At 40.4% G+C, this 27,321-nt stretch overlaps 1 protein-coding gene across 2 annotated transcripts in view; it reads right to left on the minus strand.

The window, feature by feature from the left end:
• LOC101732943 (serum albumin 2) overlaps positions 1–27,321 on the minus strand; it is a 50,779-nt gene that overhangs the window by 11,495 nt on the left and 11,963 nt on the right. For both annotated transcript variants that reach the window (XM_018089481.2, XM_012955950.3), the window contains exons 4-6: positions 15,225–15,442; positions 14,258–14,390; positions 13,569–13,666 (exon numbers count right to left, since the gene is read on the minus strand). In XM_018089481.2, the coding sequence (XP_017944970.2) occupies positions 13,569–13,666; positions 14,258–14,390; positions 15,225–15,442 (449 nt within the window). The remainder of the gene's footprint in view (positions 1–13,568; positions 13,667–14,257; positions 14,391–15,224; positions 15,443–27,321) is intronic.

A 27,321-nucleotide genomic window follows, 5' to 3' on the forward strand; every position in this document is an offset into this window, starting at 1 on the left:
CACAATTTACTGAAGTTAAACGTATGCTGCGGCAACGGCAAATCCCCTACGCGATGCTATTTCCTTCCAGACTCAGAATAGTCGCCAACGGGAAGACCCAATTCTTTGAATCTCCGGAGACAGCAATCTCTTGGATTGAGGGCCGACCTAGAGACCCACCACCTCACAGACAAGCATGACTGGAACCTAGACACCTCTGCAAACTGACTGCTAAAGACCCAGATGACACTACATGGAACAAAGACACCGGCTACACCAGTTGACTCCCATGCAACAGCGAAGTCTATCCCCGCATCGCAGACCTACAAGAACACAGGCTGTCCCAGGCGCGGACAGGCTGAGTAGACTATAACCCCTCTTTTTCATCACAGGTTACGTTAAAGGGTGAAAACCTGCACACAATTTCGTTGGGGAGTGTGTGGGTAGGGAGGGAACATATTTTGAACTTGGGAAGTTACTTATTTGTTGTTTATAAGTTTAACATGACACAATATTCTCAACATAATAATAGGTGTGCTCAAACACCAAGGGGAACGATTACTAATACAATGTATACAATGTCAAGGGTTAAGGTAATATGCTGGAACGTAAGAAGGATGGGTACAGCTATCAAACGTAGACTAGTCTTTGATTTTGTCAGAAAAGAGAAACCTCATATTATAATATTGCTGGAGACCCACTTGGAAGGTAAAAAAATCTTAGCACTTAAAAAACCCTGGATAAGCAACTCATATCACTCCACATACTCCACATATGCTAGAGGAGTATCTATATTGATCACCAGATCATGCCCATTTAGCCTAACCACAGTTACCACGGATAAATGGGGCAGGTATGTAATCCTGCATGGACTACTATATGGACGCCAATATACAATTGCTGGCATATATGTCCCACCCCCATTTGATTCCAGACTGCTACATGAAATAATGGGGAAAATTACCAAACTACCCCCAGTGCCATTGCTGGTGATAGGTGACTTTAATGCAATTAGGGATCCAGAACTAGACCGATTAAAAGCTTCTGGAACCCCCAATATAAACTTCTCCAACTGGGTCTCCACGTACGGCTTAATTGACATATGGCGCACACACAATTCAGATAAAAAACGATACACCTGCTACTCCCCGGGACATAACAGCCTGTCCAGAATTGATCTAGCTCTCGGAACCCCAGACCTAGACAAACTGATAACTAATGTCGATAGTCTAACCAGAGGTATATCAGATCATTCCCCCATAACGGTCTCTATTAAGGTAACCACAGACCCAAGTGATAGAACCTGGAGGCTAAGTCCTTACTGGGTTACTCACCCAAACCTGGTTGAACATATTCGAAATAATATAACCTCATACTACGAGATCAACCAAGGTTCTTCCACCCCTGATGTAGTGTGGGATGCTCTAAAAGCTTATATAAGAGGGGAATACATTAGTAACATAAAAGCCCTAACCATCTCACTGAGCCTTGAAATAACCTCACTTACCCAAAGAGTCAATGAGCTAGAAACTATGTATGTTAATGCACCAACAGAGCAAAACTGGCTCAGTGCCCAAAATGCCCTCACACTAGCACAAGTAGAGGCAACCAAAAAACATATACTCTACCAAAAAGTTAACATATTTGAACAAGGTGACAAAAATGGCAAACTACTCTCCTTCTTAGCAAGAGATGAGCTTGCACAGTCCACTATTTCTGTAATCAAAAACTCATCAGGGGGAAACAAAACTGACTTGGAAGAGGTAAATGGGGCCTTTAGAGACTTCTACGCAGATCTATACAACACAAAAATACAGAAGGGGGAACAAGAAATAGATACCTATCTCCATAACACAGATATCCCCACCTTTGAACCACAGGAATCCCAAAGACTGGGAACTGATATAACTGTCCAAGAGGTCAAAGATGCCATCTCCTCCTTTCCTATAGGCAAAACCCCAGGCCTTGATGGGATACCCATCGAGTGGTATAGAACATACAAAGACCAACTTGCCCCTCATCTAACTAACCTATTCAATGCCACTCTGGCGGGTGCCCCTCTCCCACAATCCATGAGTACAACACTAATAGTACTCATACTAAAACCGGGTGAAGACCCAACAGAATGTGCTTCGTATAGACCCATCTCCCTAATCAATTCAGATGCAAAGATTTTAGCCAAAATACTAGCCTCTCGACTAGCCCCTATACTATACAAAGTAATCAAACCAGACCAGACTGGCTTTATGCCGGGAAAGTCTACAGACATCAACATCAGAAGGCTATACACCAATCTATCTGTTACACACGAAAATGCAGGTAACAGAACAGTGGCCTCACTCGATAATGAAAAGGCCTTTGACTCAGAATGGCCTTACCTCTGGGGCACAATGAAAAGAGTCGGCATCCCACCAACATATATTCAATGGGTGAAGGCGCTCTATGCACATCCGCTAGCCAGGGTTAGAACAAACTTCAAGGTCTCACAGCCCTTTTCCATAAAAAGGGGCACCCGCCAGGGCTGCCCACTCTCCCCCCTTCTCTTTGCCCTCGCAATGGAACCCCTGGCATGTAGAGTAAGATCAGATAGTGAAGTAGAGGGGTTAAGAATAAAAGACAGTACAGAAGTAATCTCCATGTATGCCGATGATACTCTTTTATACCTGGCAAACTCAGACAAATCACTCAAAGCGGCGCTCATAAATATCAATACACACGCAGCCTACTCAGGCCTCAAGATAAACTGGGGAAAATCTATACTGTTTGCCGTTGATCCCAGGTCCCCAGACGCACCCACCCAAACCCAGGGCCTAACCTGGTCTGACACCTTCAAATATCTAGGAATCTGGGTACATAGAGACCTTAAAAGATTTACAGACTTAAATCTGGCCCCAGTCCTCAAACTCACCGGATCCAAAATTAAGGCATGGGCACCTCTACCTCTTTCACTCTATGGCAGGATAAATCTCTTTAAAATGATATTACTTCCAAAACTAACATACATCTTCAGGCAATCCCCCATAGTGATCAAAAAGAAAGTGTTCAAAACCCTCCGCAGCCTAGAAATAACACTATTGTGGAACAACACACAACCAAGGATTGCCCTAGCCACTCTCCAGCTCCCAGTAAGGCAAGGGGGATTGGCTGCACCAAATTTATTCTTGTATTTCCTGGCAGCACAATTAGTTGCAGCATGGAGATGGGCCTCCCCCTCCACATAAAATGCCTCCACAACTCTAGAAGCGCAAGTGATTGGGTCCCTTGAAGAGCTTAAAAACCTGTTATACAGAGGGACCAAATATACAAAGAAAGACACACCAGAGTATGGAAAATGGCACTTAACCTCTTCCCTAGCCCCCCCCCCTCACTGCTCTAAATTCTCCCCCATTTGGCACAATCCAAAACTCAAACACTTCAGCACTGTCCCGGACCCGCAGGCCTGGGCCCTGCATGGTATCAAATACATTAATGATATTTATACAGAGGGGAAACTTATGCAATTTCAAAACCTCAAAGAGAGATACTTACTACCCAATAAAATGCTGTTCAGATACCTACAGCTAAGGCACGCAGCCAGCTCCCAATTCCAATCACAAACAATAAACACAACCCCCAGGAGATTGGAAGAGTATGCTCACACACCTGAACTTCGAAAACCGTTATCATTATTTTACAGTTTGCTAATTCAAGCTGGACCATCTCCAGCCACCAAAGCCCTCACTAAATGGCAAAAAGACATACCCACATTAGATGCTGAAATGTGGGAAGATATTCTAGACTTCTGCATTGAGGGTATGGTATGTAACAGAGACAAGCTACTCCAGCTAAAATACCTGCATAGAACTTATCTCACCCCACAAAGGCTGCATGCAATGAACCCGAACATCTCACAAACTTGCCCGAAATGCCCTGCCTCAGAGGCAGATTACTTCCATATGGTCTGGTCATGCCCGGCGATTCAGGACTTCTGGATGCAAGTAATCCAGAGCATTCAAAATAGAACATCGCTCATAGTACCCCTAAACCCCATAACAATACTCCTGAATCAAGTGGAGGAAACAACCCCCAGGAGGGCACAGCGCACTCTCCTCTCAATTCTTTTAATGTATGCCAAGAAAGCTATAGCCCTTTATTGGAAATCAGACTCAGCCCCCACAACCCCATTTTGGACGAACATAATTACCAAGGCAGCCCCTTTGTACAAACTAACATACTGTATATGAGAAGGAATTGCCTTGACAAATTCCAAAAAGTCTGGGGAGACTGGCTAGATGCAGAAAAAGATGAGTAGAGACCCTACAGGAAACTAGCACCCTACCACTCGCATGTGCATATGCAAGGTACCCCCCCCTTTTTCCTATAGCCACATATATAAAAGCCTTAACAACTGCAGATGTTACCCCCCATATACCCCACTAGGAAACTCAATACCCCTCAAAACAGGAGCAACAGAAATAATTACACTGAAAACATGGTTTATTGCAGAATGTCATGTTTATTGTTTTTGTTTATTTTTATATAGTTCTGTATTAAAATAACTATGAGAAATCTGTACAACACGAAAGACTCATCAATCCATATGTATGTACACTGAATGCTTTTTCTCAATAAACAGCATTGTTAAAAAAAAAAAGAAATGGTAAACTTTTTTCAGGGATCCATTGTTTTTATTATGTTTACAGCTAAACAATTTAACACATTTGAGCATGTGAAGATTTGAAATGCTGCTTTTCAAAAATCGGGTATTTTATATATTACCTAAAAACCCATTATCTAGATAAATATGAAAATACCATTTCCCATAGTATTCCATTTGAAAAATTTAAAAATGCTGTTATAGGAAGAAGGTATCTTGTACTTAATATATCATAAATCCATGTTTATTAACGTTTAAATGTTATTACCGTATATACTCGAGTATAAGCCGATCCGAGTATAAGCCGAGGTACCTAATTTTACCTAAGAAAAGTGGAAAAATGTATTGACTCGAGTATAAGCCTAGGCTGGGAAATGCAGCCGCTACTGCTAAGTTTTAATAATCAAAATAAATACCAATACAATTACATTAACCCTTTAAGTGCCATGGGACGTAGATTCTACGTCCAAGGCACTAAAGGACCAAAGTGCCATGGGACGTAGAATCTACGTCCCATGGCACTGTCGGGTTTACAAGCGCTGCGCTCGCTTTTAAAGCAGCGCAGCGCTTGTAAACCCCTCAGATCCCCCTAGGCAACGAGCAATGAAGAACATACTCACCGATCCGGGTCCCCCAGCCGCACCGATCGCGTCGCCAGCCAATGACAGCAGTGGACACGCGTTGATGACGTGTCCACTGCTGTCCCTTTAAATAGCGCCGCCTACTGTCGGCTCCTCACTCCTGCTGCGCACTTCGGACAAGATGGAGCTCCCCTGCTGCCTTCCTGCTGGATTGATCGCCCCTGATCGCCCCTGATCGCCTGCCTGCCTTGGGTAAGCTGAACTACAACTCTCTACCACTGTTTATTTTGCTTATTTCTATTCTATTTTTTTTTTTTGCATTTTTTCTTCTATCTTTGTCATTATTACACTTTTGTACACATACACACTTATTTACAACTTTCCCAAGCACACACAGACACTTACACACACACTTACACTTTTTTTTTTTTTTTTTTTCTTTCTTTCTTTTCTTTTCTTTCTTTCTTTGCTTTCTTTGGCAGTCTTTTTTTTTACTAAAACTTTATTTCTGATCTTGCTCTATAATTATCTGATTTATTTGGTTGCATTTTAGTGTTTTTTTGGCATTTTCATAATTGATTTCTGTTTTTGAATTATTCTATTGCACTGTAACTTTTTTTATTGCTATTTGGTGCTGAATTTGCAGTGACGTTGGTGGATCCAGGGCTCTGACCACCGATTTCATTTCAATTATTGTTCTTCTGTTGGTTTAGGTGGTTTTATTGGATTTTACGGTGTTTTATCTTTGCATTGTTCTTTATTGTGTGTTTAGTGCCCCCAAAAAGGTTGCTTTTGCAGTGACATTGGTGGATCCAGGGCTCTTACCGATTTCATTGCAACTATTGTTCTTTGATTGCTTTTAGTGGTTTTATTCCATTTGATTTCAGTTGTTCTAGAAAGGTCCAGAGGTGCTAAGATTGTTCTGGTAGTTTCTATTGCCAAGGGTTAGGCTGATGCCACACGAGGCGTAGGGCTGATTTTTTCAGCAAGTGGAAAAACGCTTGCCGAAAATTCAGCCCTATGCCTGCTACTTGTTCCTGCACCCGAATGAATGGGATACGCTCGGGTGCAGGCACGTGTAGCCGATATACGCATGAAAACGCGAGACTTTGCATTCTCACGCGTTTTCATGCGTATATCGGCTACATGTGCCTGCACCCGAGCGTATCCCATTCATTCGGGTGCAGGCAAAAAAAAAGGGGTGCATAGAGTGCAGCCCCAATATTATGCATTTTCAGGTTTGGCGGCCATGTACTTATGTGCAACCAGACATAGGTATCGTTTTATTCAGGGGAACTTGCAGATTGATGGTTAGTAAGTTTTTGGTAGTTGCCATGGAGATTTTGGGGAGAAATCTAGGTTTGTATCTGGTTTTTCCTTGATTTCTGACCAAAGCGCTAACTTCTGCAAGGGACTGCGGCCACAATTTTCCATGTAGAAAGAGGAGAGTGGCGTCTCTGAATAGCTGAAGGTGTGCACTTTTCAGAAATATATAGTTTGCGGGGGTTATTTCACAGGTTATGGGTGTGTTTAGACTAAATAACTGCAGATAGAGCACAGCCCCCCCTTATGCATTGCCCCTGTTTGGGGGCATTTGGTGGCCACGTCTTTATGTGCACCCATACATATGGGGTATCGTTTTATTCAGGGGAACTTGCAAATTGAGGTTTAGTAAGTTTTTGGTAGTTGCCATGGAGATTTTGGGGAGAAATCTAGGTTTTTATCTGGTTTTTCCTTGATTTCTGACCAAAATCTAGGGTTGTATCTGGTTTTTCCTTGATTTCTGACCAAAGCGCTGACTTCTGCAAGGGACTGCGGCCACAATTTTCCATGTAGAAAGAGAAGAGTGGTGTCTCTGAATAGCTGAAGGTGTGCACTTTTCGTAAATATATAGATTGTGGGGGTATCTCACAGGTAGGGGGGGTTATCACTGAAAAACTGCAGGTAGTGCACATAGAGCGCAGCCCCCAAAATTTCAACTGAAATTCCCCTTATGCATTGCCCCTGTTTTGGGGCATTTGGTGGCCACGTCTTTATGTGCACCCATACATATGGGGTATCGTTTTATTCAGGGGAACTTGCAGATTGATGGTTAGTAAGTTTTTGGTAGTTGCCATGGAGATTTTGGGGAGAAATCTAGGTTTGTATCTGGTTTTTCCTTGATTTCTGACCAAAGCGCTTACTTCTGCAAGGGACTGCGGCCACAATTTTCCATGTAGAAAGAGGAGAGTGGCGTCTCTGAATAGCTGAAGGTGTGCACTTTTCAGAAATATATAGTTTGCGGGGGTTATTTCACAGGTTATGGGTGTGTTTAGACTAAATAACTGCAGATAGAGCACAGCCCCCCCTTATGCATTGCCCCTGTTTGGGGGCATTTGGTGGCCACGTCTTTATGTGCACCCATACATATGGGGTATCGTTTTATTCAGGGGAACTTGCAAATTGAGGTTTAGTAAGTTTTTGGTAGTTGCCATGGAGATTTTGGGGAGAAATCTAGGTTTTTATCTGGTTTTTCCTTGATTTCTGACCAAAATCTAGGGTTGTATCTGGTTTTTCCTTGATTTCTGACCAAAGCGCTGACTTCTGCAAGGGACTGCGGCCACAATTTTCCATGTAGAAAGAGAAGAGTGGTGTCTCTGAATAGCTGAAGGTGTGCACTTTTCGTAAATATATAGATTGTGGGGGTATCTCACAGGTAGGGGGGGTTATCACTGAAAAACTGCAGGTAGTGCACATAGAGCGCAGCCCCCAAAATTTCAACTGAAATTCCCCTTATGCATTGCCCCTGTTTTGGGGCATTTGGTGGCCACGTCTTTATGTGCACCCATACATATGGGGTATCGTTTTATTCAGGGGAACTTGCAGATTGATGGTTAGTAAGTTTTTGGTAGTTGCCATGGAGATTTTGGGGAGAAATCTAGGTTTGTATCTAGTTTTTCCTTGATTTCTGACCAAAGCGCTAACTTCTGCAAGGGACTGCGGCCACAATTTTCCATGTAGAAAGAGAAGAGTGGTGTCTCTGAATAGCTGAAGGTGTGCACTTTTCGTAAATATATAGATTGTGGGGGTTATCTCACAGGTAGGGGGGGTTAACACTGAAAAACTGCAGGTAGTGCACATAGAGCGCAGCCCCCAAAATTTCAACTGAAATTGCCCTTATGCATTGCCCCTGTTTTGGGGCATTTGGTGGCCACGTCTTTATGTGCACCCATACATATGGGGTATCGTTTTATTCAGGGGAACTTGCAAATTGAGGTTTAGTAAGTTTTTGGTAGTTGCCATGGAGATTTTGGGGAGAAATCTAGGTTTTTATCTGGTTTTTCCTTGATTTCTGACCAAAATCTAGGGTTGTATCTGGTTTTTCCTTGATTTCTGACCAAAGCGCTGACTTCTGCAAGGGACTGCGGCCACAATTTTCCATGTAGAAAGAGAAGAGTGGTGTCTCTGAATAGCTGAAGGTGTGCACTTTTCGTAAATATATAGATTGTGGGGGTATCTCACAGGTAGGGGGGGTTATCACTGAAAAACTGCAGGTAGTGCACATAGAGCGCAGCCCCCAAAATTTCAACTGAAATTCCCCTTATGCATTGCCCCTGTTTTGGGGCATTTGGTGGCCACGTCTTTATGTGCACCCATACATATGGGGTATCGTTTTATTCAGGGGAACTTGCAGATTGATGGTTAGTAAGTTTTTGGTAGTTGCCATGGAGATTTTGGGGAGAAATCTAGGTTTGTATCTAGTTTTTCCTTGATTTCTGACCAAAGTGCTAACTTCTGCAAGGGACTGCGGCCACAATTTTCCATGTAGAAAGAGAAGAGTGGTGTCTCTGAATAGCTGAAGGTGTGCACTTTTCGTAAATATATAGATTGTGGGGGTTATCTCACAGGTAGGGGGGGGTTAACACTGAAAAACTGCAGGTAGTGCACATAGAGCGCAGCCCCCAAAATTTCAACTGAAATTCCCCTTATGCATTGCCCCTGTTTTGGGGCATTTGGTGGCCACGTCTTTATGTGCACCCATACATATGGGGTATCGTTTTATTCAGGGGAACTTGCAGATTCATGGTTAGTAAGTTTTTGGTAGTTGCCATGGAGATTTTGGGGAGAAATCTAGGTTTTTTATCTGGTTTTTCCTTGATTTCTGACCAAAGCGCTTACTTCTGCAAGGGACTACGGCCACAATTTTCCATGTAGAAAGAGAAGAGTGGTGTCTCTGAATAGCTGAAGGTGTGCACTTTTCAGAAATATATAGTTTGTGGGGGTTATTTCACAGGTAGGGGGGGTTAACACTGAAAAACTGCAGGAAGTGCACATAGAGCGCAGCCCCCACATTTTTAACTGTAATTGCCCTTATGCATTGCCCCTGCTTTGGAGTGTTTGGTGCCCATGTCTTTATGTGCACCCATACATATGGGGCATCATTTTATTCAGGAGAAGTTTGTCTTTCAAATATGCCTTTGTTAGAAAATTTTTATGAGATTTTTTTTTGTCAAATCCACATTTGATCATGCGTCCAAGTTTACGTTTTAGAAAAAAAAGATACCAAACATGAGGGGATATTTTAGATTTACATATAAGTTATGCTGCATTAACTGTTACAAGCGCTTTTCTGCTTTGTTCTGGTGTGATATTGTACTAAGTATTGCCTTAGTTTGGGGGTTACTTCTGGACAGGAACTGTGGGGTACCACCACATATTTGGTATCGTTGGAATTGGGAGTATCAGGGCTTTTACAAACAATAAAAAAAAGTGAGTAAAATTAACTTTTCTATGGAAAAAAACCTCAAAATATACAGAAATTTTTCATAATTTTATTTTTTTTTACATATTTCACCCAAAATACACATCATATCTCCAGAAAAGTTATAAAATTTGGTATGTATGTCGAAGCCCAATTAGTGACGAAAAAAACGATATATAATTTCCCTAGTTTCGTGGAGGTTTTCCTACCAAAAAACATTGTTAAAGTGAATGAGTACAAAATGCTTAAAAAACGTCTGGCACTGGGGGGAACCGAAATGACGAATTCGGCTGGCACTTAAAGGGTTAATTGAGGCATCAGTTGGGTATATGTTTTTAAATATTTATTTCAAAGAAAAACAGGTCAACTAGCTCTGTAAGTGGAGAAGAGCATCAACAAAAACAATATGGTATCAACAATGATACCTTAAGAGTACTACCCCCTTAGCTCAGCAACCAAGCTAAAACACAAAGAGTTAAAATCCTTCAAAACAGGAATCCTCTTCATCATCTGTATGTCCAAACAGAGCTTCAGCTTCAGCTGGTGTGAGGTTATCAGCATAGACATTGTCATCACTGAGTTCGCAGTCATCACCGTCACTGCTGTCATTCTCATACAAAGCGCTGTCTTCACTGCCATCCATAGCATTACTGATGCCACATTTCTTGAAGGCACGCTGCACCATGTCCTCTGGAATGTCTTCCCATGCATCTCGAACCCACTTTGCTATTAATTCTATGCCGGGCTTCATTAGATTTCCAACTTTTGTCAGTCGGGCTTGACCAGATGACATCCATTCATGCCACTTCTTTCGCACACGGTCTTTGAAAGGTTTATTTAAAGACACATCCAGGGGCTGCAATACAGATGTAAGCCCACCTGGAATAACTGCTAAAGTAACTAGAGAAGACTTTGCTAATTCTTTTATGCCATCACTTGTGTGGGCTCTGAACATATCCCAAACTAGCAATGATGGTTTCTTCTTTAAGGCTGCTCCTGGTCGTCCGTTCCAAATTTCTTTCAGCCATTTTTTTGTTCCATCTTCATCCATCCAGCCTTTAACATGTGGACGCACTGTAATTCGTGGTGGGAAATTGACATTTTTTGGCAAGGTCTTTCTTTTAAAAATAATTACAGGCCGCAGCTTAGTTCCGTTAGCCAAACATGACAGAACAACTGTGAAGTGGTTTTTTTCATTGCCTGTGGTTCTGAGGAAAATAGTTTTCTCTCCCAAACTTGCCACAGTTCTGTTGCGTTTCATCCATATTCCCAATATCTCCCAGGTCGTAATTATGAATCCTTCTTTGTTTTATGATGAATGATTGGAATGACATCACTTTTTCTTCAAGGTCTCGAGGCAACTTCTGTGAAATCTTTGTTCTTTGTCGCAAACATAGGTCAAACCTATTCATGAAGCGAGTACACCATCCTGCTGACGCAGCAAATTTTTCAATGCCTGGTGCTTTATATTTGTCATCCTTAGCCATTTGAAGGGCACGTAAGCGAATTCCCATGCGTGTTACGCAGTAACCATTTTGACGACACACCAGAACCCATTCATGCAATTCAGTCTCTAGAGCCCCATAAGAAGTCATTAAACCACGTCGCGCTTTTTTAGTCTTTGGAATCTTTTCCAAGCCAGCCTTCATTTTCCGCCACTCCCTCACTTGTTTTTCGTCAACACAAAATTCCCTACTTGCAATACTGTTATTGCTTTCTTCTGCTCTTGCCACAACCTTGAGTTTAAAACCAGCTTCGTATGACCTGCGTTTTTGTTTTGGTCCAGGATTAGTGGTACCGGTATCCATTTCTAACTGGATAAAAAAAGAAGACTTTGAATCAGAACTTTACAGTTCTAGATCAGCAACAGACATAATGCGATATGATTAAAGACATCTGATAGGAGCTGGATATATACCGGTACTGTATGTGTACTGTAAATTTAAATTACCGTAATAAATAATAATTTACACTATTCACCTGTATTAGCAATGCTGATCACATGATATGGAAATACCTGATCAGCATTGCTAATACGGTAATAGGAAATACTGTAATTAGTTAATTACTAGTTAATTACTAGTTAATTACTAACCTAACCCACAACTGACTCTCACCACTTGCAGTAAGTTCCAAAACATCTAGCCTAACCAATCAGTGGTACCTTACTTTTCTCCTTATATTTCCCTCTCCTGTGGAAATTGTACCACCCACTGGCTGAAGTAGAAAATAAAATAACTCCTTTAATCCTTGCTTAGGGACATTAGTTTGCTTATTGCCCTTTTATACAGTTTTGATGTGGTAACATACACTCAAAATCAGCACTGTGCTTATAAAGTCAATTAATTGTAAATTTAACCTTATTAAATAGAGATTAATGTAAGTATAGAGTAATTCATCTGCCCACCACTGCCCCTTCCCTTTTATATGTATGATTTTAATCCAAAGATAATTTACCCACCCAGAATAAAAAAGAGCCTTTATCTGGAAAAGTGATGGAAAAGTTAGCTAGTTAGTAAGACTAAACTTGTCTTGTTTTTGTTTTTTTTCTTCACTCAGCATATGTATGCCTTTTTAAATGACACTGCTGCATATATAACTATATATATGTAACTATCAATAAATAACCATTAAATGCATCAGCACAACACTGACGCTATGGGCAAAGTGTTATAGCCATTTGAGAAATAAAGTTATCTTCACCTTGTCCCAGAAATCCGCATGTGCAGGGCAGTAAACGATAATCGCGCCAGTAGCGCTTACATCACCAGGATCAGGAAGCCGGCGCATGCGCATTAGGAGCAGGCGCAAGCAGGAAGGGACATAAACGGCGGCGCGAAAGATGGAACGGGAGATTGTTCTGATGCATGGCGCAACGATCCAGCAGCAGCTGGTGAGTTTTTAATGCGGCGGTTCAGGAGGGGGCCTGATGCTTTAAATAAAATATACAAAACTTTCTCCTTTGACTGACGAAAGTGAATGTCAGTATAACATGTGTTTTTAACTCCCTGCTGTGCGCATGTGTGTGGGGCTTTAGAGGTGGTGCCGGTAGCCTGTCCTGTTGGTGGGGGCAGCGGCAACCACTTGGAGGGGGTCTGTTATTAGTTGATTACTCGAGTATAAGCCGAGATTGCTTTTTTCAGCACATTTTGTGTACTGAAAATCTCGGCTTGTACTCGAGTATATACGGTAGTAGCTTTAAGGGATAGCACACAACCTTATGAAATGGGCCTGTATCCAGCAAACCATTCTCAAGAATTCTAGACAGCAGATCCTATGCCTGTATGAAATTAATATAGCATCCCACTGTGGGAAAATGGAAAGGGGATCAAATGTGGATGCAAGTAACTTTTAACTTGGTGTTTATTTTGATTTTGTATTTGAATTGTTAGTGTTTGTAGTCTGCCTATATCCAACCTACAACTGAAAATGTGTTACTGACCTCAGCAACAGCCTTCCCAAAACAAATAATTTGTGAGGTTTCAATTTTTTTGTTGTTCACAATTTTAATAGCTTATGTATACAGTACCTGCTTGCTAGACTTACAGCCTCTTCACAAAATATTTTACTGTTAGCACTATAAAATTAAAGCATGATAATATTAATAATAGTCTTGATACAGGTCACTTACCATAAAATGGTCTGGCCCGTTCCAGTTCGTTTGTATTCTGTACATATTGTATTGTCTACTTCTGTTACATTTTTTATATTTTTTTTATTCTGGTGTTCCTGTTAAAAATGTAAGAGTTTAGGGTTTAAAATTTTAAAATCAATGCAGTATTTAATGTCACATAAACAAAGGTTATACATTTTACAACAGATTGTATGACAGTAAATGGATAGGGTCTATTATTCAAACCCCTTCTTCGTAATGCTCCAATTTATGGGAGCAATTTTCAATTTCCATGTTCACGTGATAAAAAGTCACAGGATTTGGATTTGGTTCAGCCTGGACAGTGATTGGGCTGAATCCGATCCTACCAAAAAAGGCCGACTCTTGGCCGAATCCCGAACTGAATCCTGGATTCGATGCATCCCTAAAGAGCAGTGGTCAAATCAATAATACCCACTCATGTTATTAAATAAACAACCAGCAACCAAATCACAAAAGCCATTTAGAAATCAGTTGTTTGGCTCAGACAACTTGAGTGGATCAAACTGAATTATACATTTGATTAAAAATATTAAGCTTGTTTTTAAGCTAATGAGCACATCCAACCAAAATGGACAGATAAATAAAGACATAAAATAAAAAATATACTTAACAGATAATTCATACAGAAAAAGCATTAATAGTTTTTTGTTTTTTTAAATACTCACCATATCATCAATACAATATAAAGAAGTAGAGACTTTACAGCAGACATGGTATGTTCTTAATGATGCAAAAATAATTTTAGCCATTGTTCTGGGTGGAAATATTCGATAATGTCTTGATAAACTGTAAATATACCTAATAGACAAAATAAGGATACAAAGACATGTTACTATGTAAAGAGTTGTTGCATGGTGCCTGTCTGTTATCGCCAGGATCTGCCATAGATTGTTTCTCATTCTTTTGAAAGTGGCAACAAGCAGAAAAGACTGCTCCTAAACTGTGAGATTAGTGCATGCACATTACAAAAGCCATACTGTCCATGTGCCAAGCCAGTAGGAGAGGGGAACCCATTACTATTTAAACAATCGCAAGGAATGAGGGATAAAGCAATAAAAGGTAAAGAAAATACACTTTTTGTATCTAATGACATATAAATAAATCTGGTATAGCTGAACCAACAACTTTGTATCATAAAATCAGCATCATAAAAGCTTTCCAGGTCATAATACCGTTATGATAATTCCATTTGGTGAAACTACAGAAACTAACCCTGTGCACAAATTTAATCTCTTTAGTTGCAATGCTTATATATTTGTCTAGATATCTAGATAAGAAAATTAAAACAGAAGTAACAGAAGCAGAACTGAATACCATTAGACATCTGGAAATATCTGTGTAATATCTGTAAATACCTGTTACAATTCAAGTTCTGCAGTGAATGTGCAGAAGCAAATAATAAACAACCAATAAGCAACAGTCCTTGGTCTGATTCTGACAAAGGAATACATTTCATGGTGTTTGCATACTCTTCAGATGTTTGTATGGGTTTCCAAATCAGGGTCAATAAAAAACAATCTCTGTAAAGTTCCATGGTGTTATATAAAGAATAATTAGAATAAAGCATAATTAAGCAATACTAAAACTATTTCTGCTACAACAGTTTATCCATGGGAATTTAAAAACTCTTACGTTTCCATAAATGTTTGTTGATCAGTTATAAATTCCAAACATTGTGTCCAAAAAGGAACTGAGGTGTCAATCTCAGGCATTTTTACTGGGGGTCCATTCTGTACAGCTCTGAAGCATTGTTCTCTCTCTATATATTTTTTGCTACAACACATACGTATATCATCGTTCTTGGCTTGTGAAATTGTATCTTCACACACTCTATCGATAAAGATGCTATTCTGTAAATAAAACAAACTTCTTTCACTCAACCATGAAAAAGTCTGTTAATTCAATTATGTGTTGCTTGAACGATTTGCACAAAAAATAAAAAGGTACATTAAAACATAACAACATACATAAAAACACAATAAAATATCTCACTGTTCCTATCTATTTTTCCTCATATGTGCCTTGGAAGTTATCATAATTAGGGTAATGTGCTCTGGGGTATTTTTGGAATTTTGTTGCCCTATCGTTTCTCACTCCATTGGAAAGGGAGATACTACTAGATATCTCCCCCTCCACCTAACAAAATATTTTAGCAGACATGCAACCAGTGTCCTTACACAGTGACATATATAAGCACTAGTTGTAGCTGTATGGTGGTTCAAATCAGTAACAAAGAGAGTCAGGATTTAAAGCTATGTCTTACTTTCAAAATGAGAACACTGCACCAAGAAGAGTGCCAATGGCATTTTCTACATTGATTGAGGAAAGCTTTAAAGTATTCAGACAGTATAGTGTACAGAAATCATGAGCTGACTCTCTTTATTACACTAAATATGATATTATGTGTCTGTAAAGTTGGTTGTTGTTATCTGTACTACAGTTTGTGTCTGTGGTTCATGATAACATTCAGCTAAAAGGAAGCCTTGTACTTGTTTGTCATTTTGAATTTTCTTGCAACTTATTGTATGCCATGGAGAACTATATTTGTATTTAGTTTAGGAATGGTACAAGAATAGGATCCCTTATCTGGAAACCAAATATCCAGAAAGTTTGGAATTAAAGGAAGACCGCCTCCCATAGACTACATTTTAAGCAAGTAATTCATATTTTTAAAAATGTGTTATTATAAAACAGGACCTTTTACTCTATTCCAGCTAATATATAATCAATCCTTACTTGAGGCAAAACAATCCTTTCATTGATTTTTAAATGTATTTTAATAGACTTAAGGTATGGAGATCCAAATTACAGAAAGACTATTATCAGGAAAACCCTAGGTCCCGAGCATTCTGAATAACAGGTTCAATACCTGTACCTGTATTATTTTAATTTCCAAAAATGAAAGTGTTTTAACATTGCAGTTATGCTTAGTGCCAGCCATTTTTCTAACATTTTGGGCTCTCTTATTTTAGAGGTATTTTTTTGGGCATATATATTTGGAAAGTACACATTTGGGTGAATTCAAAATCAGCACCCATGTCTTTTTACTCCAAACTATGGAGTTGCAATGTTTTCCCAAATTTGCCAGTTTTGAAGAAATACCTACAAATCACATTAAAGCTTCCACTTCCACCAGCACCTTATCTCCCACATTGCAATAGGTACCAGGAAAAACAAAAACAAAAAAGTCAAGGATCCACTGAACCGTTTGATGCGCATTGTGCTTAGGATCATCAAAGTATCTGGCATTTAGAGACCCCAAAATGAAATGCATACATATTTCATGGCATATAAATCAGGCGGTGTATTTATTAGTAGTAGAAATATATGTGGGAAACTGGAAAGTTTCTGAAAATTGGCACAAGGCTTGCATTTTACCCCATTCTATACCCCATATTCGTAATGTATCAACATAAAACATTCTAAATATGAACATCGGGGATCTACTGAACAGTTTGATGCCCATATATTTTTATAAAAACTATAGCAGTGTTTCTGAAGTAAACACACAACCAGTGCAGGGTAACAGTACATAATATATTAATTTTTTTTTTATACACTGTCATTTTTTGGTGTTATTGTTCCTTTAAGCAATCTGAAAGTCATTTAGATCACTAGAGAAGCTGTTTCATTTTCTTGAATGGATACAGAATGCAGTCATGCAAAATCTAGTCTTGTGGACTACAAACAAGCAAATTCTCAACTAATGCAGTAGCTAAATCAGAGACCTTAGTTATGTAGTTTGAACAGTTTTTTTCCATTCGTGCCCTTCAATTCATGCCCTCAGAGTTCATTGCCATCCTCCTGTATGACATCAATTACACAAAGCATGTAGCAACCTCCTTTTGCAACATTAACCAATTTGGAAAATAGGTGATAGTTACATAGTAACTATGAAAAAAGACCAGAGTCCATCAAGTTCAACCCATCCAAGTAAACCCAGCACACACAACCCACACCTACCAATCTATACACTCACATACATAAACTATATATACAACCACTAGTACTAACTGTAGATATTAGTATCACAATAGCCTTGGATATTCTGCTTGTTCAAAAACGTATCCAGGCCCCTCTTAAAGGCATTAACAGAATCTGCCATTACCACATCACTAGGAAGGGCATTCCACAACCTCACTGCCCTCACCGTGAAAAACCCCCTACGCTGCTTTAAATGGAAGCTTCGTTCCTCTAACCTAAAGGGGTGACCTCTGGTGCATTGATCGTTTTTATGGGAAGAAAGAACACCCCCTATCTGCCTATAATCCCCTCTAATGTCTTTGTACAGAGTAATCAAGTCCCCTTGCAAGCACCTCTTTTCCAGAGAAAACAACCCCAACCTTGACAGTCTAACCTCATAGCTTAAACCTTCCATCCCCTTTACCAGTTTAGTTGCACGTCTCTGCACTCTCTCCAGCTCATTAATATCCTTCTTAAGGACTGGAGCCCAAAACTGCACTGCATACTCAAGGTGAGGCCTTACCAGGGACCTATAAAGGGGCAAAATTATGTTCTCATCCCTTTTTTATACAAGACAGCACTTTATTTGCTTTAGTAGCCACAGAATGACACTGCCTGGAATTAGACAACTTGTTATCTACAAAAACCCCTAGATCCTTCTCCATTAAGGATACCCCCAACAAACTAATATAAACTATCTGTTGGTTAAGTATTAATTCTGGCAGTATAGTTTTCCTTTAAGAACTTGTGGTGAGCAATGGCACTACAGTACCTAACTTCTTCCACCCAATTGTTTGGCTTTGGTTAACTTACACGGGTGTAGTAAATTGTGAAACAGTGGTGTAAGTTACTGGGCCCCACAGCAAATTAAATTTAAGGCTCTAAAACTCTGGTAAAATGAGTTATTTATTTGAGATATATTAAAGTGGCTCATTAATTAGGGCCTTAATGGTCCCCCTTCACTTCTCGCCCCCTGCAACAGGTTCTGCTTCCTCTGTAGTTCCACCCTTGCAGTGGACTTAACATGCTCAGTGTCAGACACAATACATAACACCTTCTATATACTACATGATCATTGCTTATGTCCATGCTTCCAACACAACAATGAGAACATAACATCTATGAGCAAATAATAGCCTCTATTTAAACACAAAATGACATCTTGTGTGTCTATATGCCCTTATAAAACACAAATACAAAACGTTAAAAGTAGGAGGGCAGTACTTTATCTTGTTCCCTGGAGCTCAAACAAATTGGCCTCATTTAACAATTCCAGTTTTCAGAATTGAAACAGTTACAGCAGGGATCCCCATCCTTTTATACCCGTTCAAATGGAAAAAGTGTTGGGGAGCAACACAAGCATGGAAAAAGTTCCTGGGGGTGCAATTAAGAGCTAGAATTAGCTATTTGGTAGCCCCTGTGTGGACTGGCAGCATATAGAAGGCTTTGTCTGGCTTTATGCCAGGTTTTTAATGAAACCAAAACTTGCCTCCAAGCCAGGAAATCAAAAATAAGCATCTGCTTTGAGGCCCCTGGGAGCAACATCCAAAGGGTTGGTGAGCAACATGTTGCTCATGAACCGCTGTTTCAGCATCACTGAGTTACAGCTTGTTTTTTTACTTCATTATTAAAATACAAAATAACATGTTTTAAAAATCCCTTTCAATTTTAAACTCAGTTGTTTTTCAACATTCCTTATCATTGATTGTTCTCTGTATGTTTAATGTACTAGTTATAGTTAAACTAAGCAATCACTGTAAAAAGGAGCAATGAATTTAAATTTTATGTCCTTAACAAGGGGGTCAACTAAGTGCAGTGAATAAATAGCTTAAGGCCCCACTTAAGCATCTTAATGCAGATCTGTCATACTGTCTTCCTAGGGATGGCAATTTGTTTCATTAAAATGACTGTATTTTTGGAGCTAAAGCATTTTGTTGCTTCCACAGGAAATAAAGAGCAGCAATCTCACTTCTGGTGCGCCATGAGGAGGAGTATGTATTTCCTGCTTCTGTAGCCCTGAAAACACTCTTCTCAGAACAATGTACCCTCTCCTGGATATTGTGTCCTGGAAATGACATTTCTGCATTAGTTAGACATTCAATACTAAAAGTCTTCAGAAAGGTCACAACGAGTTGATTGTTAAAATAAATGACTCCTTAAGGTAGATTTGTTGCCCGCGGTTAAATCTTCACTTCTGAGGGCAGGGAAAATGCCTCCCTCTGCATTTGCTCGCGTTTAAAGGGGTTTTCGCCTTTGAATCCCCCGTGGATTTCTGGTGGATCGCGACGAAGCCAGGGGATGCGGAAGTGCGGCGTGAATGCGTATGTACGCTGCGTCGCGTATGTACACTGCATCCTGGGGGAGGAGTCATCAGTTGATCGCCAATGGAAAAAGTCTGGCAAGCTATGATGTAGGGAGTAATATTCTGAGACAATTTGCAATTAGTCTTCATTTTTTATTATTATTCTTTAAGAAAAGAACAGCAAGTCCTGTTGATTTGACTTATTACAATAGAGATATGGGTTCAGTTAAAGCCTCTGTTGGCTTTGGGTGGCCACTGCACTATTTTTCACACAAGACTATTTACCCTAATTGGTAAATTAGGGTAAAGAATATTAAATTAGGGTAAAGAATATTAAATTAGGGTAAGGACTATTTACCCTAATTTACCCATAACTATTTACCCTAATTTACCTTAATTTACCCTAATTGCTTATTGATGTATGTGCACCTTGATCTAAAATATCTTAAAAGTGAGCAATTCACTTACTGTCACCAATACTGAGGTTCACTTGAAACCCATCACTCAAGTGTTGTGAGATTTTTCCTAATGATCTTATCAGTATTGCAAATGGAGGACGCTTCACAACTAGGTCAAGTTGTTATTATGGGGGACATAATTATCTGGACATTGACTGGAGTAATGGGGTGGCCAAGTCAGAAAAAGCTTGTAGGTTAATAAATATGCTAAATAACAACTTTATATTTCAGGCAGTTCAAGAACCTACTAGGAATGATTCTATTTTGGACCTAGTATTATCTAATAATACTGAACTCATGTCTAGCATTTGTGTGGGTGAGCATTTAGGGAACAGTGATCACAACATGGTCTCCTTTGAGATAATGCAGCAGAGACAGCTCTATAAGGGAGTAACTTAAACACTATTTTTTAGATGTGCACCTCTGCAATTTATCAACTGGGAAAAGCCTTTCACAGGGTTAAACACAGAAGGAAAATGGAATATCTTTAAAACGTTGCTTAGCAAGTATACAGGTAAGACAAGGAAAGACATCACAAAGCAAAACCTTTATGGTTGGAAAAAAGTGTTAGTGTTGAGGTTGGTAAGAAAAAAAGTGCTTTTAAAGCATTCAAGTTAGCTGGGCAGAAACTTTCATCAGGTACAAGGAAGCAAATAAAGCATGCAAAAAAGCTATCAGGCAAGCATAAACAGATATGGAAAGGGGTATTGCAGCTAGGAGTAAAAGTAATCCAAAATTATTTTTTAAATATATAAATAGTAAAAAAAATGAAGCAAGAAGGGGTGGGAACCTTATTATCACGGTGGGGTCAGATGGTTGATGCGAACAGGGAAAAAGCAGACATTTTGAACTGTTATTTTCATCTGTCTATACAACTGAGGAGCCAGCTAATGAAGGCTTCCCTTTCAATAGACCTAAGAACAGGAGAAAACATGAAAAAGTGACTTGAACATGTAAAGGTAAAGAGAGGTGTGGGGGGGCGTGTCTAGCCGCGCATGGAGTAGGACGCAGAAAAGAGAGCTCCGGGCCCAGATCCTGATATTGCCCCTTAAACCTTACCTGAACCTGATCCTTTGACCCCCAGACGGGTGCGCAACATCCGGCACTCACCCCAGGGAAGCAGTATGGGGAAGAATAAAGCAGCGCCACAGCGATCCAGACAGACGGATCCAGCACCTGCGCCATCCCAAGATGGCGGCGCGACTCTAAGCACGGCATAGGGTGACACGGAGGAGGAAGCCGCCACTTCACAAATGCACAAGGTGAGCTCCAATGCTGCTCAAACGTTAAGCAAATACGCCAGACAGCCACAAGAAGCCCCGTACACGCAAAAAAAAACACCTGCACAGCAGCTACACAGCCAGCCCTGACGGAACCCCCCTCCTCCCCCCCTACCAACACCTATGAGCCATCTTTGGGAGAAATAGCTAACCTACTCCACACTAACCACGCTACAGTACTTAACAGACTGGATGAACTCAAACTAGACTTTAACATCATAAAACTGGATGTACAAAACTTAAGAGAGCGCACACAGGAAACAGAAAGGCGCATATCTGACCTAGAGGACAGAAGGCAGCCTCTCCAGAATACAATAGACGAACATACTAGCAAAGTTGCTGCCCTCCAAGCAAAAACAGATAACTTGGAAAACCGCTTATGGCAGAACAACATCCGCATTGTGGGCATTCCAGAATGATCAGAGGGCAGACAAGTTGAACCCATTATTGAGAACTGGCTCACCCAAACATTTGGCAAAGAGACATTTTCCCACCGGGAGCACAACCGCGCCCTATACTACTTCTAAACTACAAAGACCGAAACAAAATACTGCAGGAAGCCAGGGTCAAGGGCCCAATACAATTTGAAAACCACAATGTATCCATATTCCCAGACTTCTCTATGGAGGTTCGTAACCAACGCCTTAAGTTCACAACTGTCAAAGAGAAACTCAGGAAACTACAGCTCCCATATTCAATGACTTTTCCAGCTCGCCTGAGAGTGATAAAAGATGACAAAGTACACTTCTTCAATTCCCCTGAAGAAACAATAAAATGGCTAGAAGCGGGCCTTCCTCCTCCCCCCCGATCCCCCCGACATCTCCCAGGTGGGAAGCGCTCCCCTTAAAACAACAAGGTGAAGCACCCAAAGGGAACAACCACCACTGTATCTACTTGAGCCCGGCAAGAGACCACCAAAGGTCCCCTCCCGGAGACCCAAACAACATACAAAACCAAAGCAAAACAGTTTAAAGCGACCTAGAACTGAGGAATTGAAACAGTTCAGTTCCCCCCTCCTCCAATATCGTTAACTTGTTTAACAGTTATGGGAACAAAACTTGCTCAAGTTGGGAAAGAGCAAGTAGGGTGGGCTGACCTACTATGGCACCATGAACACTTTGAAAAACTACTGTTGTCTCCTTATACTCCTTTCCTCCACCCGCTGACTAATAAGACCTACCTCATTGCCACAGGGACTCCACTAAAACCTAACCATGCCAGAAATTAAACTACTATCGTGGAACGTAAGTGGACTGGGCGACCCAATAAAAAGAGGCCTAGTATTCAAAACCATCAGATGCTCCAAACCCCATCTAATACTACTACAAGAAACGCACATAAACAAAAGTAAACTGAGAATATTGCACAAACCATGGCTGGGAGCCCATTACCAATCAACATACTCCTCTTATGCTAGAGGGGTCGCGATTCTGGTCTCAAGGAACTGCCCATTCACACTAACCAAGGTAATAAACGACCCAGAAGGACGCTACATTATTGTACACTGCAGCCTACAGGGCAAAAAATACACCATCATCAATGTAAATATACCACTTCCCTTTACAATGACTCTGGTTTCCCAAATTATGGATAAAATCCTAACTCTACCCTTCACTCCATTACTATTTATGGGAGACTTCAACGCAGTGGTGTCCGACCCCGTACTCCAGCACCAGACCCTCCTCCGCTCTATCCAACTGGGCCTCAACTTTTAACCTCCAGGACTTATGGAGAATAAAACACCCGGGAGAAAGAAGATTCACCTGCTTCTCCCACTCCCACAACACAATGTTACGCATTGACCTAGCACTCGGATCCCAGGAAATAGTAACACAAACCACTCAAGTGGAAATACTTCCAGGGGCATCTTGGATCATTCTCCCCTGATGTTAACAATAGAAGTCGATCCCAGAGCCCCAGATAAAATCTGGAGGCTGAACAGCTTTTGGCTTCAACAAAAAAAAAAATAACTGAAATAATTGAAGGAGAACTAAAAGTCTACACAGAAATCAGCTCCAACTCTAGTACCCCACAAACTGTCTGGGATTAAGACATATAGTCATGGCCTCTACATCCAACAAATAAAAACCTTTAACAGAAACACCAAACAAGAAATAACAGACCTGAAAAATATTGTTACCAAAGCAGAAGAGGAATTCTTGCAATCCCCCTCTCCACGAACGAAACAAGACTTGCTTGCAGCCCAAAACGCCTTGCAAACAATCCAAACAAAACAGGTGAAAAAATTACAGCTAAACCTCAAAGCCAACGTCTTTTCCACCGGGGACAAAAACAGCAAACTCCTGGCACTACTATCCAGAGAAATATCTCCCCTCACCAACATTCCGGCAATTATAAATGAGAACCACCTAACCATCTCCACTCCTTCAGATATCAATGAAGTATTCAAGAACTACTACGAAAAACTTTATACATCCCTCACGACTCAAACAGAAATTGAAGTACTAACATATCTACGGGCAATTCCTCTCCCATCCCTGGATATACAGGACAGACTCCTAATGGACAGACACCGAAACACCAAAACAGAACTAATCAAAGCCATCTAATCTCTTACCAAAGGAAAGACTCCTGGACCAGACAGCCTACCAACAGACGTGTACCTCAAACTTGTGCAAAATCTTGTGCAAAAAGAGCGAATTCTCCATTATTAACCTCTTTATTTAACAATGTTTTAGAGGGAGCAAACCTGCCGGCATCTATGAGCGAGACCTTTATCACCCTACTATTAAAACCGGGCAAAGATCCCCTTAATTGCGCCTCTTATAGGCCCATATCCTTAATAAACGTAGACACAAAAATCTTAGCCAAAATTCTTGCCCGCAGACTGAATCAAATTATTACAAAACTGATCTCCCCTGATCAAACAGACTTTATACCAGGACACACTACGGATATAAATATACGCAGACTTTACACTAACCTAACAATATCTCATGACAACTCCAGCCATAGGGTCCTGGCAGCGCTTGACAATGAAAAAGCTTTTGATTCTGTTGAATGGACATACTTGTGGGCTACTATGGAGACCATAGGCAAAAACTTTCAAAAATGGGTCTCTGCCCTCTATAACAACCCCAGTGCCCGTATAAAAACAAACCAAACAATCTTATCCCCTTTCTCGCTCTCTAGAGGCACCAGGCAGGGATGTCCCCTCTCTCCTTTACTGTTTGCTATTGCAATGGAACCTCTGGCCACTATACTTAAGAATACAACATCAGTTAAGGGGCTCCAGATTGGTAAAATCACTGAAACTATAGCAATGTATGCAGATGACACCATACTTTTCCTAGAAAACCCCTACGAAGCTCTATATTCAGCCCTTAGAATAATCAACAAACACACAACCTACTCCGGACTGAAAATCAATTGGAACAAGTCAATAATCTTTCCCATAGATACCTTCCCCCTAGACACACTCAAATATACAGCTCCCCTTCAATGGTCCACAACATTCAAATACCTAGGAGTATACATCCATAGGGACATCGAGAAATATGTAGAGCTTAACCTCAGCCCCCTGTTAACACTGGTTGAAAATAAATGCAAAGCATGGCGCAATCTTCCACTAACACTGCTAGGCCGTATTAACCTTTTTAAAAGACTCTCCTTCCCAAATTCACATATCTATTTCGCCAAGCACCAGTCATGATACCGCAAAGCTTCTTTCACAAACTTAAAACCTTATTATCTACGATGTACTGTGCCTCATCTCCCCATCCATTGACAATGCAGCTACTATAGCTGGAAGCCCAGCTGGTTAACTCACTAGAAACACTCAAAAACCTACTCTACCGGGGCACCAACAATAACAAAACACTCTCCCCCCCAATGAAAACCACAGTAAATACTTGGAAAACAGCACTAGTGTACTTTCCCAGAAAGAAAAACTGGTACTCAAAAAACACACCCCTCTGGCACAATCCACATCTCCCTCACCTATTAACAATCCCTGACCCCAACATCTGGGCCAAATACCAAATAAAATATCTAGGAGAGATCATGGAACAAGGTGAAATACCCACATTTGACACCCTAAAAAGGAAAATTCAACCTACCCAACAAAATGTATTTTAGATTCCTACAATTGCGCCATGCTCTGCAAGCCCAATTTGGGAAAAACAAAATAGATGTCACTCACATGCTGTTTTATCTTTCTTTCTACTCTTTCCTATCTTCTTTCGCTTCTTCCTTCTTCCTTCTTCTCTTTATGTTAAATAAAACTAAATAAAAAACAATTTAACAAAACAAAAAAAGGTAAAGAAAGGTCCAGGCCTTGATGGTATTCATCCCAGGGTATTAAACAAACTTAGCTCTGTGATTGCCAAACCTCTCTATAATTTTTCAGGATTCACTGAGGTCTGGCATGGTGCCAAGAGCTAAGGGATAGGATACTTGAATACATTGCAAATTACAATACTATAGGTTTGTACCAGCATGGTTTTATGCGTAACAGATCTTGCCAGACTAATTTGTTTGCAAGAAGCAAGAAGCTTGATGCTGGAATGGCAATGGATGTCATCTACTTAGATTTTGCTAAAGCGTTTGATACAGTACCTCACAGAAAATTAATGATAAAATTAAGGAATATTGGCCTCAAACAAAATATTTGTAATTGGATAGAGAACTGGCTGAAGGATAGATTGCAAAGAGTGGTGGTAATCGGAACATTTTCTAATTGGACCAGTGTGGTTAGTGGAGTACCGCAGGGGTCAGTCCTTGGTCCTTTGCTTTTTAAATTGTTTATTAATGATCTGGAGCTGGGCATAGAGAGTACTGTTTCTATTTTTGCTGATGATACAAAATTGTGCAAAACTATAAGTTCCATGCAGGATGCTGCAACTTTGCAGAGCGATTTGATTAAATTGGAAAGTTTGGTGGAAATAATATAAATGCAAGTTATACACTAAATGGTAGTGTTTTGTGGGTATCCTTAATAGAGAAGGATCTGGGGGTGCAACTAAACTGGTGAAAGGGACGGAAGATTTAAACTATGAGGTTAGACTGTCAAGGCTGGGGTTGTTTCCTCTGGAAAAGAGGCGCTTGCGAGGGGACATGATTACTCTGTACAAGTACATTAGAGGGGATTATGGCAGATAAGGGATGTTCTTTTTTCCCATAAAACCAGTGCACTAGAGGCCAACTTTTTAGAGTAGAGGAATGGAGCTTCCATTTGAGTGTTTTTTGAGTGTTTTTTCCATTTGAGTGTTTTTTTACTGTGAGGGCAGTGAGGTTGTGGAATGCCCTTCCTAGTGATGTATTAATGGCAGATTCTGTTAATATCTTTAAGGCTTGGATGTGTTCTTGTATCCAAGGCTATTGTGATACTAAAATCTACAGTTAGAATTGATGTTGGTATATATGGTTTATGCATACCTCCCAACATTTGAAAAATGAAAAGAAGGACAAAAAGATTTGGCGCGCACAGCGTGGCAATTTTTTTGACCACGCCCACTTTTGTGGCCACGGCCCAATTACCACACCCCATTTTTTAAAAAAAATACTCCTTTTATATAGATGAAATGGCGGGATCAGACGCAATATACCCTCATACTGTACTACCTAAGGAAAACAATATAGCAACTCCTACATATAAATACAAATATAGAGAAAAGGCTGTCAGTTATAAGTGAGTTATAACTATGTACCAGTTTTGCCCCCCCATACACAGGTGCCCCCCCCACACATTAGCCCCGCCATACACA

This window comes from Xenopus tropicalis, chromosome 1 (assembly GCF_000004195.4).
Source record: "Xenopus tropicalis strain Nigerian chromosome 1, UCB_Xtro_10.0, whole genome shotgun sequence".
NCBI classification, from domain to species: Eukaryota; Metazoa; Chordata; class Amphibia; order Anura; family Pipidae; genus Xenopus; species Xenopus tropicalis.